Source organism: Perna viridis, chromosome 2, assembly GCF_037379345.1.
Source record: "Perna viridis isolate PV_CMFRI_1.1 ecotype Kerala chromosome 2, ASM3737934v1, whole genome shotgun sequence".
NCBI classification, from domain to species: domain Eukaryota; kingdom Metazoa; phylum Mollusca; class Bivalvia; order Mytilida; family Mytilidae; genus Perna; species Perna viridis.
This window is the reverse complement of record NC_142446.1, coordinates 62,110,143-62,131,861: the sequence shown is the minus strand read 5'-3', so window position 1 is coordinate 62,131,861 and position 21,719 is coordinate 62,110,143. Positions and strand designations below refer to the sequence as shown.

General features: G+C 31.5%; 1 protein-coding gene across 1 annotated transcript; it reads right to left on the bottom strand.

The window, feature by feature from the left end:
* Positions 1 to 1,185: 1,185 nt before the first annotated feature.
* Positions 1,186 to 20,058, bottom strand: LOC148626374 (cullin-3-A-like). The gene is made up of 20 exons (XM_088570311.1): positions 19,815 to 20,058; positions 18,443 to 18,640; positions 18,044 to 18,157; positions 15,385 to 15,545; positions 14,975 to 15,089; positions 14,451 to 14,582; positions 13,070 to 13,117; positions 12,389 to 12,437; positions 11,821 to 11,969; positions 10,961 to 11,137; positions 10,427 to 10,597; positions 8,964 to 9,071; positions 8,161 to 8,285; positions 7,610 to 7,823; positions 5,997 to 6,114; positions 5,098 to 5,166; positions 4,652 to 4,726; positions 2,832 to 2,902; positions 1,715 to 1,821; positions 1,186 to 1,359 (listed from the first exon to the last, which is right to left on the bottom strand). Exons 1-20 carry the CDS (start codon positions 19,866 to 19,868, stop codon positions 1,335 to 1,337), a joined length of 2,280 nt encoding a protein of 759 aa, XP_088426437.1. The 5' UTR covers positions 19,869 to 20,058; the 3' UTR covers positions 1,186 to 1,334.
* Positions 20,059 to 21,719: the final 1,661 nt, after the last annotated feature.

Sequence of the window (21,719 nt, the reverse complement as noted above, 5' to 3'; positions counted from 1 at the left end):
GCTGGTATGTTGAGAATACAAAACAAAAGTTAAAACTTCTAAAACTTGGATTATATCAGAGTTTTCTGCTTAAAAGAATCAAAAAGAGACAATATTTTATGGAGAAAAATAGATATTAAGATGTCATACTATAAATTGTTTCCTGGATATTTTATGTAAAGTTAAAAGTTTAACATAAGGGGATGGAGCTAGTATTCCATTTGTTGAATGAACATTATCTGATACCTTAGGTAGATAACTAACTGGACAAGTAAAAAGATTTAAACTTTCTACCAAGCATTGCTTCAAATTCCTATGAAATAATGGAAAGTTTTTCTCCCAGTCATAGGCTTCATTCACACCACATGAGCAAGTGATTAAAAATTTTTAATTTCCTGCCACGCTTACCACCCTTACCATGTTTACCATGTTTACAGTTGTTATTCATATGGTTAATCAATTAAATACTTGATGATTTACGAATGTTATTAACATTTTAAAAGATTAATTTGTAGTGTATCAAATAATCATAATGGTAGTGATATCGATGACACAATGACATGATGACTGGAGGGGAGGTCCTTGATGACGTAGTTGATGTTGAGAGAATTTAGGGTGTTGTTTAATAATTTTTTATAGTTTTATTCATGGGAGAAACATATTCTCCCTCTTTCTCTCAGGGATTAAAAGATTTCTCCACTCTCGATAGTTAAATTTTAGATTTTAACTATCTTGAGTGGAGAAATCCTGTAATCCCCACGAGATTGAAGGAGAATCTATATATATATCTCCCAAATGTCCAATTAACTACCTAAGGAAGTTAATAATGTAATAGGCATTCAATCATAAGAACACCAACTTTATCCCCTAAATTAACTAATCAATTCCCTGTCATTATGAGCTGAAGTTTACTCTACAAAGCTGAAATGAGCAGTTCAATTTGAACTTAAAAATACTTGATAACTCTATCATTCACATACACATCAACAAACATCAGAAAATACTACGATTCACATTTCCTCAAGCAGACCTAAAATCATTCATTCAACAAATAAAATATAACAAATAAATTCTGCAGTAACTGCATAGATATACATTGAAGTGGACAGTCTTTTTTCGACTAAAATAAATAAGAAGTTCTGCAAGTTTACTGTAAAAATATTGATGCGATTTGGAGTCAAGGCTTCAAATAAGTTTCTATAGATCTCATCTTTCAAGCTTAAATGCTGCTAGCTGTTCTTCAATGTTTGAATGCAGATCATTTGTATTGCAGGGACACAGCCAAACACCGTGACTGGTCCATATACAAATGAGTAGACTACCATACTAAAACAGTCGGCTTCAAAAGTTTCCATTCATGCTACATATGTATACACTTTCCTGGAAATAGACAGAAACAGAAAACTATTAAACATTTTTCTACCCCATGTGATCCATGAATCAGGTTTTTTTTACCTTATGAGAGGTTCAAAATTTTCCAATACCTATGATGGAAATAAATATGCAATAGTGGTGATTTCTTTTTTAATTTTGAAATTGATAATTCATTATTGGAAATAATCAATTACAAGATATAAGTACTACACTTATAAATATTTATGTCATGAATGGAAATAAAAAATAATATGATCATGTGTGCTGATGGAGAAAGCACATGATTTAACTAATATCAGCACTCATTAGTAACATTTTCAATATTCACCCTCTAAATTATAATCCTATTTATTCAACTAACCTATCTTCTGGTGTTCTAGCTAAATATTCCCTTTCTATCAAACCCTCAATTCTCTTCTTAATTACCACAGGACTAGGCAGGAATCTGGCTTTTAACTGTTCAGTACACTGAAAATCATCAAAATATACACTCTCAATTTGTTGCTTAGTATGGCTAACTAATTTAAGGAGGTAGACCTTGGGTAAGGGACACAACTCTTACAAATCATTGGAACATTTGTATTCAGCATTTTACATCAATCTCATGTAAGTATCAAAGAAACTTGGACTAATTTCATCTTGTTTCAAATGAAAGCTTGATAGGCTTTGGTGATATTGAATAAATAAGCATATAACTGATCTCAAGAGTAACGTCCCTTATCCTAGGTCTACCTCCTTAATAGCTAGATTTTCATCCAGGTATCCACAAAAAAGTGGGGCTGGTGGGAGGATTTTATTTTTTATTTTCTTTTTTGTCATATGACTTGTCTAGAATTACAAGATGCAGATGGAATTGTCATTTTAAAACATTAAACTCTTAAAGCATACACAGAGAGATATTACTATGTGACCATATGTTTTATGGTTGCATATCAGCCTCTTTCCTACGTATTTTGACTGGCAACAACACGAAGAATAGTAAACGCCATTTTTGTTACAAGGAAGTGTAGTAAACAATCTAAAACCTATTCACCAGAAGCAGTCAGATAACAATCCATAAAATCGTAAATTTGAAAAAAAAATTAAAAACTCAGAGTATTTTCTAGGGACATGCCGAGTTGAAAATCTATCTATTATTCTAATTGGCCTGTATTAAATAAATAACAAGGTTGCCTAATACTTCAATTACATTGATCAAATAGGTGTTCCTTATTACATTATTATGAAAGGAATAATTGTACCTGAACAGTTATTTAAATCCACAGAAATGTATTGAAAGCAGTACCGCTCTTCTTTAATGTGTCATAATTTTACAGATACATGGACTGTCTAACAATCATATGGTTTACAGATTTCTACAGTTCAGAAAGGATTTGAGTGACAGATGTGAGATTTGATTAAAACCAGTAAAAATGTTCATGTTTTAAATTCTCCAGTAAAATAAGTGTCTTCTGTGATACAATGTTTCAAGTTATTACCTCAGTTACTAAGACATTATGCTGTAATTTCTTTCTGGCTTTCATTATTCTTACTATTGCAGCTTCAATCTTACACAGGAGTTAAGGAGACAAACTATTTTATAGTCAACTTCATCATTTTTACAATGTTCTTACTATCTGATAATTTTCTATCTAAAGCTACTAACGTGATTCCAAGTCAATGCATTACTGTGAATTATTCTAACTCTGGAAATTCCTCAAAACCATGAAATCATACATTAATAGTAAGATCAGACCAAGATGTATATTCTAACTCCATCTTTATAGATAAAAGATTCAAGGAAAACTATAACCGAAGGCATGACACAAAATGCCAAAAAAATTGTATCACCTCATCCCTATCTTGTAATAACAGCTTTGCCAAGTGCAGCATGACACAACCACAGCCAGTTAAACTCTGTTCACTTGAGGCAAGTGTGGACACAATATTAGTTTTTGACTCGCTAAACATAGTGACTTACAGTTCCTTTTGGACACAATTTTGCACAATATTTTGAAATTCAATTTAAGTATAAAGGTCTGCTTCAGGGTGTATTTATCGATCACTTTTGTACCTCATTATATCAGAAATAGTAAGTGATAATGTTAATTTGGTAAGCATAATTCTTAAAGCTCTTGTATTGAGGCTGGGATTTATATGGAATCCAATAAAAACAAATTCAAAATCACACAAAAAATTTTAAAAATCCAATTTTTGGGGCATGGTCCCATTTGGCCCCTTATGACTCAACACTGTAAGAAATATCTGAAATCTGATTGAAATATACAGGTGGGGATTTTCATGAAGAATCTAATGAAAAAAAATCTTCAAAATTGCATCAAAAATAAAAATACAATTTTTGGTCCCTTATAATTTGAAAACTGCAAAAGACTCTGAAAAACACAGGCAAGGACTTTCATGAGGGATTTAATAAAAAAAATTCAAAATCAGACCTGAAATAAGCAAGGTATCAAGAAATCAGAAAAAAATACTTGTTTCTTGCCTCTTATTTGACTTATGTGAAAACCCCAAAAATCAATCCCTTTTGTGGTATGGCACCTTGCTTGTAAAACAATTTCAAAATGATTAATTCACTAATGGTCAAGTTATTGTCTGGTCATCAGGAAAATGAATGTTTTTGGCCCTCTTTCTGGACCTTTATTTTCAAACAAAGTCTGACCATTGAGGTATAGAATATTGTGGAACAATATCATAGACATTCCTATGCTTTAATTAGAGTTATTCAGTTAATTCCATGAAATGCTTGTTTTGGGCCGCTTTTCGGCCCCCAATTCTAAAACAGTTGGGGCCATAACTCCAAAATCAATTCCAAACTTTCTTTTCTGGTTTGGAACTTTATTATAAAATTTTATAAAGATCAACCATCTTAAACACAAGTTATTGCACAGAAACCAAGTACCTATGGATGAGGATGACGACAACAGTGCCATACCAATGTACAACTACAATTTTCTTGCGTTGTATATAAATATCGCTATTTAAAATTCCTTAATTTTTTTTTCAAATTGCATCATACATTTTATAAGGTTGGAAGGATTTAAATGAATATCTTGCTCTTGTATTGCAGTCCAAAAATAAAACTGAATACTATGTTTTAACATTTTTCTGATTACGGTTATGTTTCTAGCCAAAATAAAACACCAAAATCCAACAAAAGGTAGAACTCCACTCAACTAAATGTCCCTGAAATTTCAGGAGTCCTAACTGATTTGCAAGGTGAAAATTTCAGTAATTGATTATAATAAATAACCAATAGTTTATCAATTAAGTATATAGAGAGTTGTGAACAAAGGATATTCATGTTTTCTATCTTCATCAACTTTAGTTCTTGTTTCTTTTCTTTCAGGTTCTGCTTCACCTTTGTTTGCAGCAACTGAAACATAAAAGCAAATATTGTTCATTGTTATTGTTAAAATAAATTCTTAGTCCTTACCTAATTATGAAATGAAAATATCCAGATCGTTGAAATATCACTGATAGTAAAAAAAGGTGGTATTTTCATTATTAAGACTTGCAGTTGACAATGAACATTTGATACGTCTTCCATACGACTACATTCAATGTATGAACATTTTTAAAAATCATTAGATACATGTAAGTATACTGTCTGACATGGTATTCTATTTGTGAACATACCAATACTATTTTTGGCCAGTAGAAGTATACTCTAGTGATCTAAAATACATTCAATCTACATTTTGTAATTTAAAGGTGATGTTTGTGTCTGGCATTACAAATAAATACCTGTCTGAATCTTTACTCTAAACAGTTTGGAAGTAAACTGATCATTAACACTTAACACATGACTAGGTTCTGAAAAAAATACAAAAAATTTTGAACTGTAATCCATAGAAAATCATGTAAGAAAATATGTTAATTAAAGAATAACAATAAAAATGAAAAAGATAGTACTTTCCGTATATCCGTTATACCCTTTATTTCGTGCAATACAAAGAAAAGACATTGTAGCTTCTAACAGATACTTTGACTTTGTGGATATAAACCACTAAAACCCCCAAAAATCTTTCTTTACACAGTGTTAGCCAATCAATTGCACGATTTGAGTGACACTGACCATCAGCTGACTGTTCCTATACCTGATTTGATTGTCGTTTTCATGCTAACATATATACTCAATAATGTTAGAACTGGTTTGCACTCATATGTGGTATTTGTAATACATGACAGACGGAGGGGAATGCCCCTGGTTATCACTTGGGGTCTCTCATCATACAAAATAAATATATCAAACTAAAAATCATATTCCCTTATAATCACAACTTACTGATTTATTGATAGTTTTACTAGATATGACAATGTGTGATGCACAAACAACCAATGTCATACAGCTAATGTATGTAATATGATTTTTGGCTTTGCATATAAGGGACAGAGCTATTTGTACTCAACATTTGACTTTGTTGTTATATGGCTTAAGTCTCAACCAACGGGACTTACTACATGTAGTATGTCTGCATTAAAAGTTCAATCACTTCCTAACTGCATACATTATTTCTGAAATGTGTCACTTCCAACAGAATGACTTTGTCATACATGTTTCAGAGCATCTATATAGAACGTTATTGATGCTCCATCCCTATTAGATGTCCTATATCTATACCTTTCATCTAATTAATATTTACCTATGTCTTTAGTTTTAGGTTCTTTTTGTAGAACTCTTTGCGTTATTTTACCAATTGCTAGTGACTGTACAGCTCTTATCAAATCTTTTTCTGGTATATCTGTTTCATTTTTTATTTCCTGAAAAAACAATTTTTAAATTCATAAACCAAAAATATCAAATTCCTGACTGAACATCTCAAACAAATTTTTTTTTTCAGGTATATCTGTTTCATTTTTTATTTCCTAGACCAATACATACTTAGATTAGTAATCATATTTTCTTTTCAATTTTCTACCATGATTAAGAAATTTGTTAACATTACACAATTACGGCCCCCTGAGGAGGTGAATATCCAAAATTGTCAACCTGAACTAGGGTTATTACCCTGAGGACTTTAGCCTGAGGGAAATAACCTTAGTGAGGTTGACAATTTTGGATATTCACCAAATTAGAGTGCTGTAATTGTTTTATTATACCGAACAAACAAAGGACTGACAAAAAATGCATGGTTTCAAATGTGTTAGGGTTATTCACCTGCTCTTGTATTTTTGATGGGTCATGGACCTGCTCTTGTATTTTTGATGGGTTATTCACCTGCTCTTGCATTTTTGATGGGTTTTTCACCAGTGAATAATAGGGTTATTCAATGATGGCATGAATTTTTCAACCTTTCCTACGATTAAGACAAAAAATATCAAAATTTATCTGTCACGTGATTATATTTCATCCAATAGAATCAATTATTATTATGTAAGGTTTAATAATCTGACTTAACCCTAGCATCAGGCATGATTTTATGAATCCAACAAAAAAGTCTGAAGTTACCATAAAGAAAAAAAGTGCAATGTAATAGTAAAAATATGGATTTGAAAAAAATAAATTCCATTTTAAAGTAGAAGAAAATCATGTCTGCAGCATAAAAGCTTTTGATCAAAGATAAACTTGATATTTTGGCACCCTTTATTTAAATTTTTTCTACTATCACATGCTGTTTCTATGTTTTGTTGAAAGTTACTATTTGTGAGTGAAGTGTTTTCAAAGTTATCATATGAGTAAAGTGAGCTTTTAAACAATGGAAATTAGTAACTTGAAACTTATATGGACCACTTGAAAAAAATTCATCAGGTTTCAATACTCAGTTGATGTCAAAGCAATGCTCTGGGAATTATAAAATAGAAATACCATGACATTGAGTGTTTCAGACATTTTCATGAGAAAAAGTCCACTTCTGAACTAAAAGTATTCCTACAAGTACTAATTTAAAATGAAGACAAGTTTCACTTTTGACTTTTACCACCATAAAGCTATTAACTAATAACTGAATACAACAAATTTTGGTTTATGTGAACTTTTCTTTAGGTATGAATTGAATTAAATCAATTAACTTGCTAGAATTCAAGGTTGCTGCTGTCAATTTGTTTGTGTCAGCACAAAAAAATCACTCCAAATAAGTGCTGTGACAAGAAATGTTACTCTGAAACGGCGATTTACTTTATACTTTCCAAAATACTATATACCTCATTCTTTTAGTAAATTATTCAACCGTTTGAAAACCTATCCAGATGGAGTCATATCATTATCTAGAACTTTTCATACAACAAAACTCAAGCAGAATTAGGCCAGTCAACTAACCTCATACGTCCATTTATCTCTATTGTTGAAGAGCATCAGCACACACATCTGGTACGTTGAAACTTGTATGATGTGTTTCCTGGGACCTTTAGAACTACTGGCACCACTTGAATCATCTTCCTTTTTAGAACCATAAAATGTGGCATTCAAATCAGCATTACCTAGCTGTGGCTGTAATGTTAATTGTCTACCACTGTGTTTGGCTAAATAAAACCTGGAATTAAGAGAAAAAAACATTTCTAATGCAATTTTATTTTTGTACACTGAACATTTAGTCTAAGTGAACATAATTCACCTGATAGACCAACTGCAATATAATTTTAAAAATCCAAAGGTAATTTTAGTTGAATCAATCTAAAACAAGAACAAATGTATGGATCTTAGTCTATAAACTGTTTCCTAAGCAAGTAGGCAGACTTTTTGCATCAACAATTTCAATCCATTTTTGAAGGGCATGCACATCTCACTGAAAGTGACAATATTAAACCCACTCATCCCCTGCTTCAATAGAAATAACCTAAAACATGTCATCTCTCCATTAAAATTCATACCTTCTGAAGTTTTCAAATGCTGTCCTTGCTGCACTTGGTATATTACATCTGGGTGTTGCTGATTGTGTTGGCCAAAAACCAGTAGTTAATACTCTAACAGTTAAATCTACACCACTCAGATTTACCTTCAATGCAAAAGTTTAAGAATGTTAAAAAAGCAAGTTTTATCCAACAAGCCAAAGAGAGATAACTCCATATCAATTTAGTTTTGTAGTCAACAATACATGGATTCATTAACAAAAAAATGTAACACTTGTTTTTTTTTTCAATGTTTTTAGTCTCACAATTATAGTACACTAATTACAAATTAATCTTTATTAGACTTTTTTTTCTCAATCTCATTATCATTTTTCACTTGACTTTCTTATTAGCAAACCTACATGACAGATTTCCTTTGCCTTAGTTTTTGAGTGTAATTGTGAGCATTTTATCTAAATCAGTCTTTATTCCAATTTTTCTAATAAGTATTGTATTTAGATATGTTGCATCAACTTTAATCCTACAGATACAATAACTACATACAGACAATGCAGTTTTGCTTGATTTTCAGTATATAAATATTATGATGCACTGCAATATAACGAGATATGGTAAATATGTTGAAGTGACAACATCCCCATCAGGATGAAAAATGTCAGCTCATGGGCCACCCACTGGTCTTCAATGAATGACAAGGAAAGCCTCACACCACAGGGCAGGCTGTTGTATCGAAGTTTGAATATGGAATATCTTATTATTTTGAGTTAAAATAGATTTCGAACTAAGCAATGTTTTAAGAAACCTAGGTATTGTCATATTATTACCTGTGCAGTACTGAGGAAGCCTTTGAATTCTTCCATTATTGTGTTGGATACAGTCATATCTTTAAACATTCCCTCCAGTTTGGAAGTAAACTGACAACCACATTCAGTCTACAAAATTAAAAATAAATGTACAATCCTTTGACATTGAACAGTCATAACTTATACAACTGTATCTAAAGCGGACATAATTCAAAACTTAACATATTGCTGAAGGAATTCCACCACAATATCTAATAATACATACTAAATATGTTCCCATTCCTATTGGTATACATGTAGACAAATAATTCATCATTCTATTGGTGTATCTTGTACTCCCATAGTCTCATTTTCAATTTATTTTTGGTACACAATATCTACTGTTGAATTGAAAGCATTCAAAACTGAAGACAAATTTATTGTCATAATTTTTTGTATTATTATCAAACATTTTATAGTTCAGAAATAGTTAAGCATCACATTTTTATTTTCATTTTTATGCATTACTGTTTTTTTGTTGATGAAATTTCATTCTTCATTCTATGAACAATAACGTCCTATGCTTTTGGGTTGGGGTTAGGGTCCAATTCTCATGAATTCATGAAGTCCAAGGATGAGAGAAAGGCCATACAAATAAAATGCCTAGGTTCTCAGGCCACTTTTTAAAAAACATTGATGCAGGAGGGAGGTTCTCTTTTTTTTTTTGTTGATATTTCATCAAATTGAACAATTCTGTAAATGTAGAGGATGTTGAGACGTTAAATAAAATACTCTATGGCATTAAAACTTTACTGGAATATGAGATGTGGCAAGAAATAAAAGCCATCTCTCCGACACGAGACAAACTTTCGTTTTTAATGAAGAATATTAAATAACAGCCTCATTCACACCATACTTTTTACATTCGTGTCAAGTGAGCAGATGATTCCGTAACTAATTAAAAGTCGATTCCGGACTGGATATGAAAACTTCTGGAACAGATATAAAATTTACGGATTTTACCTAAGAAAAAATGCAGATGCAGGAGAGTTTTTAGGGATGCTGCAGTGCCTGAGAACCTAGCATATTTTTTTAGCCTTACAAGTCCTATTGATAAGACTGAGCATTGGCTATCTTAAGCATGATCTGTAAACACGGAACAGTGGATCACTTAGTGGAATTGTCCAATTAACTGAATGGATGTTACCTTGTGACGTAGGGTGCAATGTATTTATTGATGTCTTGTCCAAATGTAAAATGATACAACATATGATAGCATTAATCTATATATTACAGATGCCACAAGTAGAAGTAATTTAGATTAAAATTAGGTTTTTTCCAACCATCTAACAAACTGTTATTTCCATCAGATTACAATTTAAGAAGTGAACCATTTCCATCTGATTACAATTTAAGAAGTGAACCATCATTACAGCAGCTGTTTTTGTCATTTTTTAGGGAAGATGTCTGTTATTTTGCATTACCTATCATTGACACTTACTAACCTTTAATTTAGAAATCATATTCTTCTCCGAATCATCTGAGCCACTTTTATTGAGCAGTAATCGACGAGCTAAGTGCTGTTTATAATACCGTTCAAATACATCTTTTTCTTGTAAGAACCTAAACAATACCATGCTCTTGTCTAACACTGTTTCAATCTCCTGTTCTGTCATCTGCAAAAAAATACCCATACATAGTTGACTTCCTTAGATGAAGGATGACAGTTAAACAAAAAGGATTGTTTAACATCTTCACCACAACTCTATCATGTCATGTAGTGTATGCTGTATTATCTTTTAAATCGTTAGCTGTCTTCTGAGAATTTCATGCTTTTTTCTTGTACAGTAAGACAAACAAACTAAAAATCATTTGATTTTCACCAAAATCAGGAAAAAAGTTTTGCATCGTCCTAATAAATTTTACATGAAAATTGTCTAAGTAAATTTCATACAAATTTCCTGTCAATTTCAATGGTTATCCTGTGTTTTACTGGTGTAAATTTAACATCTGTCCATACAAAATCTTCTAGACCTTACCCCTTTAACTCCTTTCTTAAGTTTCTCATCTATAAATAGTGACAAATATTCAGGAGATTTTGGATTCAAATTTATAAAATATTCAAAGTCTTTGGAGATCATTTGTTTAAACTGTTTATCGTCACTGAAAGACTCGTGTAAAAAGTGGTCAAATCTATCTTTCAAATCCAGCAAACTCTGAAAAATAGAAAAAAAACTCTTAACATTTTCACAGTTCATTGTCGAATAAAAAATTGCTGAACACATTCAATGATAATTATCTTATTTATATCAGTAGCACGTGTGTAGCCAATTATAAAATAAAGACACAATGATTCAAGCCCAACAAATCGAAAAAATTGGCAAAAACCGAAGTAAAGAAATATATTAAATGGAAGGTTAACAGGAAATTCTGGTACAAAAAAAATCAAATTTGGCTGGTAAGCAGCAGAAAATCTGGACCAAAAATAGCCCAAAGGTGAAATAAATTTTCAAACTAACAACACACAAGTTACACAAACCAATAATTAACTGCAAAGATTCAATTCCAAGATTCTAAATCTGTTTGACGCGCTAGTGACCTGAATTTAAAAAAACCTCATTACTTTGATTGGGTCAAATTTTTATAGCTTTTTTTAAACATTGGTTAATGAGGGTCATTTTGCCAATAAAATGCTACATAATCTGTTGTTAAACCTGACTTTATGAGGTCAGCAAACAAAGCTGAAACTGGGAAAAATTGAAAGTAAAGAATCATTGTAAAATTTTGATTGAAAAAAAATAGAACTACACTTTGACCAAAAGAAGATCAGGTATAAAAATCCAAAACTAGACTCATAAATTATATACGAGTTTAATAATATTGACAAAAAGATACTAACCTGTATGTACGTGATGGCATTTTTACCATCTTCACCCTCCTCTGACACAATAGCTTTGCCTTGCTCACGTAGATATACACTAATACAATCACACATTGTCTTTAAGCCATTCTGTACCCTTATAAATAACTTGTACATGCACGCTAAATCTAAAAATCATTGGTAACATAATATAAGTAGCATCATTTCCAGAAATATATGTACAAAAGTCTTAATCTTTACATGTCCTTAATTTTTCCATTGTTATGTGTTTCATGACATTATCAATTTTAATGGCATCCTACATTTAAAACTTCATATTTTACTCCTAAATGTAGAATTTGTATTTCTTTATATTTCATGGGAGAAATCAATTGTCTTTCTCAGCTTATTCTTCATTTAATCTAATTTTCCACTCTCTACATTTAAATCAAGATACTCACATGTTGAAAATCTTAATTTTACCGACTTGAATCGAGAAATAATTCAAATCACTCATATTGAAGGAGAATTAACATGTATATTTCCAAGCAAGTTAATCCTTGGATCATGAAAAAGAAACCAAAAACACATTAATACTTTTCCTTACCATCTGTTTTATTGTTTTTTAACATATGGACAACTCCTGAGTTTTCCATCTGCAAAAAAAAAAAACAAAACATATAATACAATAATATGCATGTACTAAAGTGTACCTGTTTAGTAAATACTGGGAGGTGTTCCAAAAGGATCAATTTACAATGAGTGAAAATTTGATCATAAAAATAAATCTGAAAGTCCAGACAATAATCAATAAAAATGCAATGAAATACGTCCAGTAAACAGCATGTTTTGTAGTGATTGAGATTAAAATTATGAGGATGGGCCATTTCTAATCATATTTACAATTTCAATGGGCCATCATCTAACACTATAGAAATGAATTATCTCAACAGGACATTTTTAGCTGGAAGTTGATAAATGAAGGATCACTCTCTTTAATCCAAATAACTACTAGTGATGTTTTGTTTTTGGAGTAATCCAATATTTACGTAAGGGCTATTCCTGAAATAAATGTAAGGGAGGAGGTTGGGAGGCACTTTTTTTACCCCACCATGCATACAATTTCAAATGATTATTTCTTTCATTGTTAAAGCTAACTTTCTTAAATAACAACCACCCATCAAATTTCAATAAAGGTGCCTCCCAACCCCACTTTTAACTATTAATTCTGGAATAGCTCTAAAAAGCTGTAGCTTATTATTGAGCATAGGGAATTGAAATGCCATACCTCTACAATTGTCTTCATGTGTTTACTGATTAACTCTTCTTCTAAAACCTGCAAAAAAAAGATATATGTCATCAAATGTACATGCTACTAGTATAGTGTGGATGAAACCATACTTAACAATGAAATGCTATAAGGAAAATACTGTAAACGTATTAATTTTCGTGTCAAGTGAACATATTCATGGGTATCAATTTTCATGGTTTCAAAAATTATTAGTATATGGTGTTAAAATTCTATTTTGCAGGTACTATTTTTCATGGTTTTCTGTCCATCACGAAAATAGTGAAAATTAGAACACAGCAAAATAGTATGTTTACAGTATCAAAGAATTAAGGGTATTTAAGTTCACACTACAATTCCCATATGCTAAACACTTTATATGCAAATTTCTGGATCAGAAGAAAAGCCCCCAGATAAAAGCCACCCTGGGACAAAAGCCCGTATGAGAAATTATTTTATCAATTATGAATAATATTTCTATTAATACTGAAAGTGTAAAATTTGAAATTTAATTTCTTTGCAACTTATACTACGTGGACTGATATAAATAAAAAAGAATAAATACTGGAATTTTAAAATTTAAACATATATTTCCTTTTGAAATTTTATTTAGTCTTACATATAGTTTTAAAGTTTAGATGAATGGTATAATCAATTAGTGATAATGTATTTTGATCTTTGACCATTTCATGATGTTCATAATTTAACTTTGATAACAACTTTCAATTAGTTTGTAATTGATGTCAATCAGGAAATATTTCATTTTTTGTTTTCATTTCTAAATAGCATTAAAAAAATTTACACAAACAAAAAGACAAACAAAAAAATATGCATTATAAGATGGGGCTTTTGTCCTTGGGGGCTTTTATCTGGAGGGGGGGGGGGCTTTTGTTCAGGGGGCTTATGTCCTAATAATTACTGATCATAAAAATAAATACACAGAAAAATAAGTACAATTACAGTACATTTTTGCCTTAAAAAATAGACAGGGTTCTATAACCAGGACCTCGTTTTTTATTTCAAAACAAATCATTATAAAAGAAATATTAAGGTGTAGCAATGTCATGTAGATACATTGTGTCACAACATTGATATAAGTAAATATTCAATAACAAAGAACCACATCATAAAAAAGCTACATGCTGATGGTTGTCCTTGAGCTGACATTTTTCATCCTGTTGGGGTGGTTGTCTCTTTGACATATTCACCATATCCATTCTCCTTATATCCAGTACAGTCAATAAGCATATGAATGTAAACACAATATTTTTCACAAAAATAACAGATAAATACATGTATTGACAACAAAACATAATATCCAATACAGATATCTAAATTTCAACTAGATAAAGACAATTATACAATTTATTGGCTTACTTACCCTAACAATTGGATCCTCTGTAGATGTGTCTAAATAATGAGTTGCTCTTTCTGCTTCCTCATTTATTCTGGCCTCCACTTTCTTTATGTACACAGAGGCACTGTTTTCTGCTAAAAACTTCTGACTCTCAGACTGAAATAAATAGATTCAATGTACAGAAATCATTAAAATCAAATTGTAAACATTCCTACTTGAACCCAGCACTAATTTTTAACTACTTAATTAATTTTTTTTTTTTTTTTTGGGGGGGGGGGTAGCAAAACTCTAATTCAACTAAATAAACATGTAGCTTGAATTATTAGTAAAGACTGTTTTTGTAAGCAGACATGATTTAACTATCAAAGTCAACAAAGCAGACTGTATAAACTGAGTTTGAAAGACAAATTCTGCTTGAAAGAGAAAGAAAATAAGATTTTATTGATATGAAAAAAATCTACTTTAATAAGGCAACCACGACTTGTGATGGTTATTTACACTTACATATACATGTAAATGTAAACTGACTTTTTATTCACTTATCATACCCGGTAAAATTCTGCACTTTGTTCAAGGAATGGCCTTTCAAAGTCCTCTTCATATACAGCTCTGGAGTCAATACCTAAAACCATCAGCATTTGGCAAGCATTCTTTACAGCTCCCCTAGAAGTATAATATTGATAAGCTCAAGAATTTGTTTATTAAAGACTACCACTAAAAAACTGGTCTGGAATATTGTGTCTGTTTCACAGTTATCCCTTGAGTTCGTGCTTAAAGCCAGATGACAGGGTTTTACATTTTATTATTTGTGATGTTACTGAATTCATGAATTTAATAGGAGTTTAATATTCTTCAGAGTCCCATCCAGCAATATCAAATGGTTTGGCCCGTGAAACAAATCTGGCTGAAATTTTGTTTAATTTTTTGGTCCCTTGTTATCAAAGACTTTATACTCTACCTATCAACAACTTCTCCTCTACGTTCCTTAGCTACCATTTCTAACAATGTACTCCGAAGATGATCTCTGATCATAGGATGTCTGACTACCTTCTCTCTGTATATCATCAGTCCCAAATTATATACATTATCAACATTGTTCTGTTGAACATACACTCTATCCTGAAAATAAAATAATCTCTTAATTTACTCAAAAATTGCATCACTTTCATCATTTCTTTTTAACAAAATATGATATTATTCATATTGCTACATAAAACCATAACAATGAATTTTTTCTATCCATTCTGTTTACAAAATTGCTTATGTAAATTTACGTCCTTTCAACTGACATTTTTGCTTTCTAATGCATGAATTTAATACTGGAAACTATTCAAAAATTCATACATTACAGATTTTTATTTTCATCATTTTTATAGCAAGCACAAAGTGAACTGAACAGCAACATGTGTGTACATGAAAATAGCATTCTTGAGATGGTCCCCAGTGAAAGCTATCAGCCTAACCAGAATACTTTCCCCAGCAGATACAGATATAAAATCAGAAATTTACACTTATCTGTATCAATAAACGAAAATGGATAAGAATTGATTTTTAATATGATAAATATACAGTCGTTTTCAATGCATTCTTATAATTTTTTCCTGAAATATTTATGGACAAGTTCAGGAAAGGTTGCATGCACTGACAAGTGTACTTGTGCGTTTCTCGCAGCTGTTCCACTTGCTGTTCAAGAACCTAACCCACCTTGGAAAAAATATAGCATTGACTGTATTATTCAAATCAAAGCATAGCTTTTAGTTAGATAGGGAAGACAATCATATTCATGATTTTGAATTTCTGTGAAGATGTCAGTTGCATTTACATCACAGGTTATGTGTAAAATGTTCCCACCACCTGTGGAGGACTGTTATTATTCCAGGCTTTATACATTTTCTGAATTGGACCCGCTTAATCTTAAAGCTTCTCGTAAAGTTAAAAGTTAGGGTTCAAAAATGTTGAATCTCCTGGTGCTCGCTTCTATAGGCATTGTATATGCCTACATCATATCATTAGACTATACATGCGAATTTTGCTGTAGCCACTTCACAACTACCGTATTTTCCGGACAATAAGTTGAAGTGGAATATAAGTCGAATTGCCTAATTTTAATCGAAATCGACAAAAAATACATAGATAAGTCAAATTTCAGCAGATAAGTCGAGGGTCAGACGTGCATTTATATCGTAAGTGTCAGCAGAGATCCGAGTTGAGTGGTTTGTTTTCAACAGTATATTATTCCAGCGATTTTACTAAGTATAGTATTTTGGAATTAAATCAATATTTGTGTTTTTGTTAAAGTGGACTTTGTCAATGGCTCTGAAGCCTTAGATCATCAGGTGTATGAAATTGTAAACATGTCAAACCTGGGCACCCATGTGTGATCAAGTGAGAAATTTGCTTGATGAATTGGTCATAGTAAAACTGATTTGATCAACATGTCATAGTTTTCCTTTCCTCCTTCGACTACCCCGGCCTGAACTTTTTATGAGCAACTCGGCGGGTGTTTCTAGAAAACAGAAGACGCTCACTCTACCGGTGCACCTGGTGCATGCTCCCAGTTTTTAGTGGAGACTGAGTTGCTCATTTGCTTTTGTTACTTTGTATGCATGATTTTAGTTACTTCATGTTCTTTGTTGTGTATGTTTGTTTTCCATATCTGGGCTTTGTCCCTGGATAACATTCTCTTGATTACTTCTATAACATTGATTCCCTTGATTACTCTTACAATAGGTAATTAATAAACAATATCACCTAGTATTATGAAATACAATAAAAATGATTGTTGCCCGCAAATTTGGTTGCAATTAGCCATTTAGATAACACCTTAACTAATTAGAATTTGAGCCACGTGCGAATGTGTTACGACATACCATAAATGAGTATAAATTTACATATTAGACCGATAATTCCAGAACCCTCGATGATGTCTTCCCAGTTAAAAAGAGTTTTGTTAACGTATCTTCTATAGTTTGTTTACATATTTTAAATGTTTCAAAGTTTTTATTAACAATTCATTCATAAAGGATAGCGGCAATGATAAATAATATTCGAATTCAATTGCCAGTTTGACTGTTTGAGTGACAGTTTTCGTTGATTGCAGTTTACCAAAATTTTTTAATAAAGCAATCAAAAATGAACTAAACAAATCTAATAAAATGCATTTTAGATGAAAATTTTTTCTTGAAAAACCCTTATATTAGTCGAAGTGGATGATAAGTCGAGGCTGACACTTTGCTGAAAAAAAATATCGACTTGTAGTCTAGAAAATACGGTATATTTTATTTCCAGTTGAGACACCAAATCAATTTATTCGAATGTAATATTACATTTACATGTACAAATAACTTTTTTCTCAATGTCGCCTACGAGACAAGTTCTTACAAAGATCTACTTGGTAGTAGCTTATGTTTTTTATCAACTATAGCTGGAAAGTGGACAACCACTCAATCTTATCACTACAGAGATAATACAACCAATTAGGTATCCCAACTCCATGATATAGTTCAAAATTTCATTAATTTAATATCCACAAGCAAAGTTAAAAAATGTCCAAGACAACAGGTCAGTGACAGTGTCATTGCACTGAGAGCCATGTAAGATTTTACACTTTTACTAACCATATACATAAGGATATCTCTAATCATGACCATTGAGGTTTGGTGATCATTCCATGCACTGTTTAAAGTCTGCAGAAAGTTGTTGTTTAATGCTGTTAATACATCTTCTCTTATCTACAATAGATTATCAATATTTATAACCCAAATTTATGAAAATAGCAAGTACATCACAAGTTTTTATTACGACAAGTTTCACTTAAATAGACTTTTTACAGGATGTCAATATTATATGCCAAACAAAAATAAATATGAGTAGAAACAAACATTCTAATAATAATCCTAGAATATGGTTTACACAGTCAGACTGATGGGTTTTCGCAAATTTCCAAACAAGTCTATACCATAGTAAATATAAAAGACTGTCATTACAAATCCATTTGCTTTAAACAATTTTCTTGCCTTTTCAACAAGATGGTCAGTAACAACATCCCGTAAACCAGTATACAATTTTTCACCATGTTTGTGCAACACCATTGTGTAAGCATTTCTATACAGTTCTTCAAAACTCAATCCACTGTTATTTTTCTTCTGTATTTCTTGGATAGCATTCTTGAGTAATGTCCATATATTATTGACATACTTTTCATCCATTGTCATCTAAAATTAACAAACAGAAATATCACCTTGGTTTATTGTAGATACACTTGTACCGAATTATTCTATAACTAAATTGATAAATAATATGAGTGTCATGGACTTGGGATGTATAAAAGCACAAGAAACAAATGAATTCAGTAATTTTTTCACCCTTTTATTGCAGGCAAATTTCGGCTGTTTTCCCTCGAGACTTTTCCCAAAATGTTGAAAAAGATTTTCCCAAAAAGAGAAAAATTCCCCAATTGTGAAGTGTAGTATACTCAAAATCAGGTAAATAAGCCGGTAAAATGTTCTTCAATACGTTACCTCTACGTCCTGATACATTTTTTACTTCAATTCAAGAAGTAGAAAAGTTCAAATATATGTCCTTGTGTAAATGCCGGATCGGCGTCGGTTCATAAATCGGGATTTGCACTGGACACATCTCTTTACATTTCTTTTCCCTTTACAAATTTCCTCTGTTTACTTTGGATATGTCACATAAATATTATACCAAAAAACATATCAAGAAAGATGCCAAAGGTGTCCAAAAGATTGGCACCTTGTTCAAAAGGATGGCTAGCATGACTAGTAAAAGCACTACTAGGGAAACTACTGATATTGAAACATCAAGTGATGATATAGAAGTAGAAAATGATGTTAAATATAATCATTAAACACTTGTCACTTGCTGTGTAAGAGAAATTTCATCAGTTCATTTAAAATATTTTCCAAATTTGTAAATTTTACGGCGGAAAATTCCCTCCCCCCAAAAAAAGGGGTTGGGGGCTGCTTTGAAAAAAAGGAAACAAAATTACTGGAACTGTCAATTAAGAAAAATAGGCATCACTCACAGTAGTGCAAGTCGGAAATACTGGACTCGAGGCAATTGTACATTATAACAAATTAACACTACTGATGGTTAAGAATAGTTACATGAATTACGAAACTGGTTTATATTTAAATAAATAATTAGAAGATAAAAAGAGACATGGCATTTCATTATTTAGTAATATTTATTTTCTGAATGCAGACGTATTTATTTACATTCATTGGTGCCACTTCCGTCCGCCATTTTAACGAAAATAATTACCACTTATTATCAAAATATGAATATTACAGTTTACACCAATCATATACAGGAAAAAATATCACTTAAGCAAATATTCGCATCACTGTTAAGCAAAATACTTACTGGAAATGCTCGTATTCGCATTTTGGTATCTTTGCGAGGCGGTTGTCGACTCATGTTTTTGTTTCAATATCTTTCGCTGGGTGGACCCTTTTCAATAACAACTGCCTAAAATAATGGGCTTCAAAACAACATATGGGTACCGAAATTGAATTATTGTGAAAAGTGCAGTAGCAATTGTTCATTAATCATTTTCGCCGTTGACTTTTTGAAACATTCAGAATGGCTGACCAAACAACAGATCATTAAAGATTACTATATACCGCTTAAAAAGTAGTGCCATAATAAAGACTATGTTCAATCTGATTATCAAGACAAGAATCGAAATATAAGAGCCATTTTCGATTTTCAATGTAAGTCCTCTATTCTTTCAATTTTTACAGCTGAAATAATTAATTGCATATATGTTGCGAATTAATACTAAGTTCAAGTGGGTCATCGTCAATTAAGTTCTCAGACTGGTTTCCGAACTGTTATTTTGGAGATCCCCCCCAATGACGTGAGGATATTCTATTTTTAGAAAACCATATAAATATACTGGTTGGTCAATGTCAGCATTAAATCGCGTTTAAATTCAGATCTGTACAGACATTTCAATATTCATCTTTTTAGTATGTACTCGTCTGCAATCATGACGTACGATGGAATGCGTATTAAATTGTGAGCCTTTGCTCACCGTTAAGCATATTTATATTACAAGTACATTAATTTATTGGATTGGGATACTAGTCAATTATTGCAGAAACATTGTATTTAAGTGAAACAAATCAGAGATGTATTTTGTTTCGAGATTCCGGTGGCGGATAGAGAGGACGATTCCGGGGTTGCATGGAACCCTTCTTAGAATTTCGTTAAAAAATGTGTAATGTCTGAATCCCTTTAATACCAGCAGACTTCTGGACCACCGTCTCTGCGTGCAATTCGAACGATTCTTGCCAACATCGTTAACACATGCTCTGTGAAAAAAAAAAAACAAAACAAAACTATGTGACAGCAGCTCAGTGTAAACCCGATCTCACGACTAGCTATGGTTTATTAATAATTGTACCGGTGACCGTGACTGTGAATCAACCACCTTTTTGTGTTATATATTATATATTTATGCAGCTAGAGCATCGCAGCCTTGCTTTTAATACCATTCGTGTATCCATATAATTCGATTAAGCAATTTAGGTACATCAATGAAAACTGCAGAAAATTATTGTTGCTGTTAATTATGCCAAATTTTATAAATTAAATATATATGAGTAAAACAAAACTCTTCAACGTATAATTGTTCTTATAACAGACGCTCCAATTGAGCTTTTCTTATATAATATTTTATTCCTTTCAGTTTGGGAACACTTGTTATATTAGCTATATTCCGTTACAATCAAATTTCCAGAGAAATTTATAATCTGTAGTATTATAATCTTCATTTGGAACTTGTGTTATGAGGGAACTTCTGTAACATAAGCAATAAGTAAAAGAACTGTCTTTTAATGTGAAAATCTTTTTAATCTAGTATGCAGAGTTAACTTGCTTTATTTGACACTGTTCATTTATCCCTGCCGGCATTTCATTTCAAACACGCAACTTCAACAGTTCCTACATCGCGCGTCAAAACTGAAAAAAAAGTGGCGAAAGGTACATTTATTTCCAATTATACTCCTTCACAAATTATCCTCTGGCTCGAAAGATTGATAAATTTGAGTAGACTAATGGTAAAGTAAACTTAACCTAGCTTTTTTCTGGAGATGACTTTTCTTGAAATAATAGAAAAAGTTTCACGGTGGTACATATTTTTAAATGGAAATCATATAGATTTAAGGAGATCTGTAGTGATTTTACATCGTAAGTTCTCTTAATTAAATTCAACTGCGTGTTTCATAATTTCGAGATCTTATTTTTTTTGTTCGGCTTTACTTC

Bases quoted from the DNA above. Each gene is read 5' to 3' on its own strand.
- LOC148626374 (XM_088570311.1), bottom strand. From the start codon at position 19,868: ATGAGTCGACAACCGCCTCGCAAAGATACCAAAATGCGAATACGAGCA. The intron at 15,090-15,384 runs GTAGAGTATAAA...TTATACTTCTAG, and splicing joins AGAGGAGAAGTTGTTGATAG to GGGAGCTGTAAAGAATGCTT. The intron at 10,598-10,960 runs GTAAGGTCTAGA...ATTTTTTTGCAG, and splicing joins TTAAGAAAGGAGTTAAAGGG to ATGACAGAACAGGAGATTGA.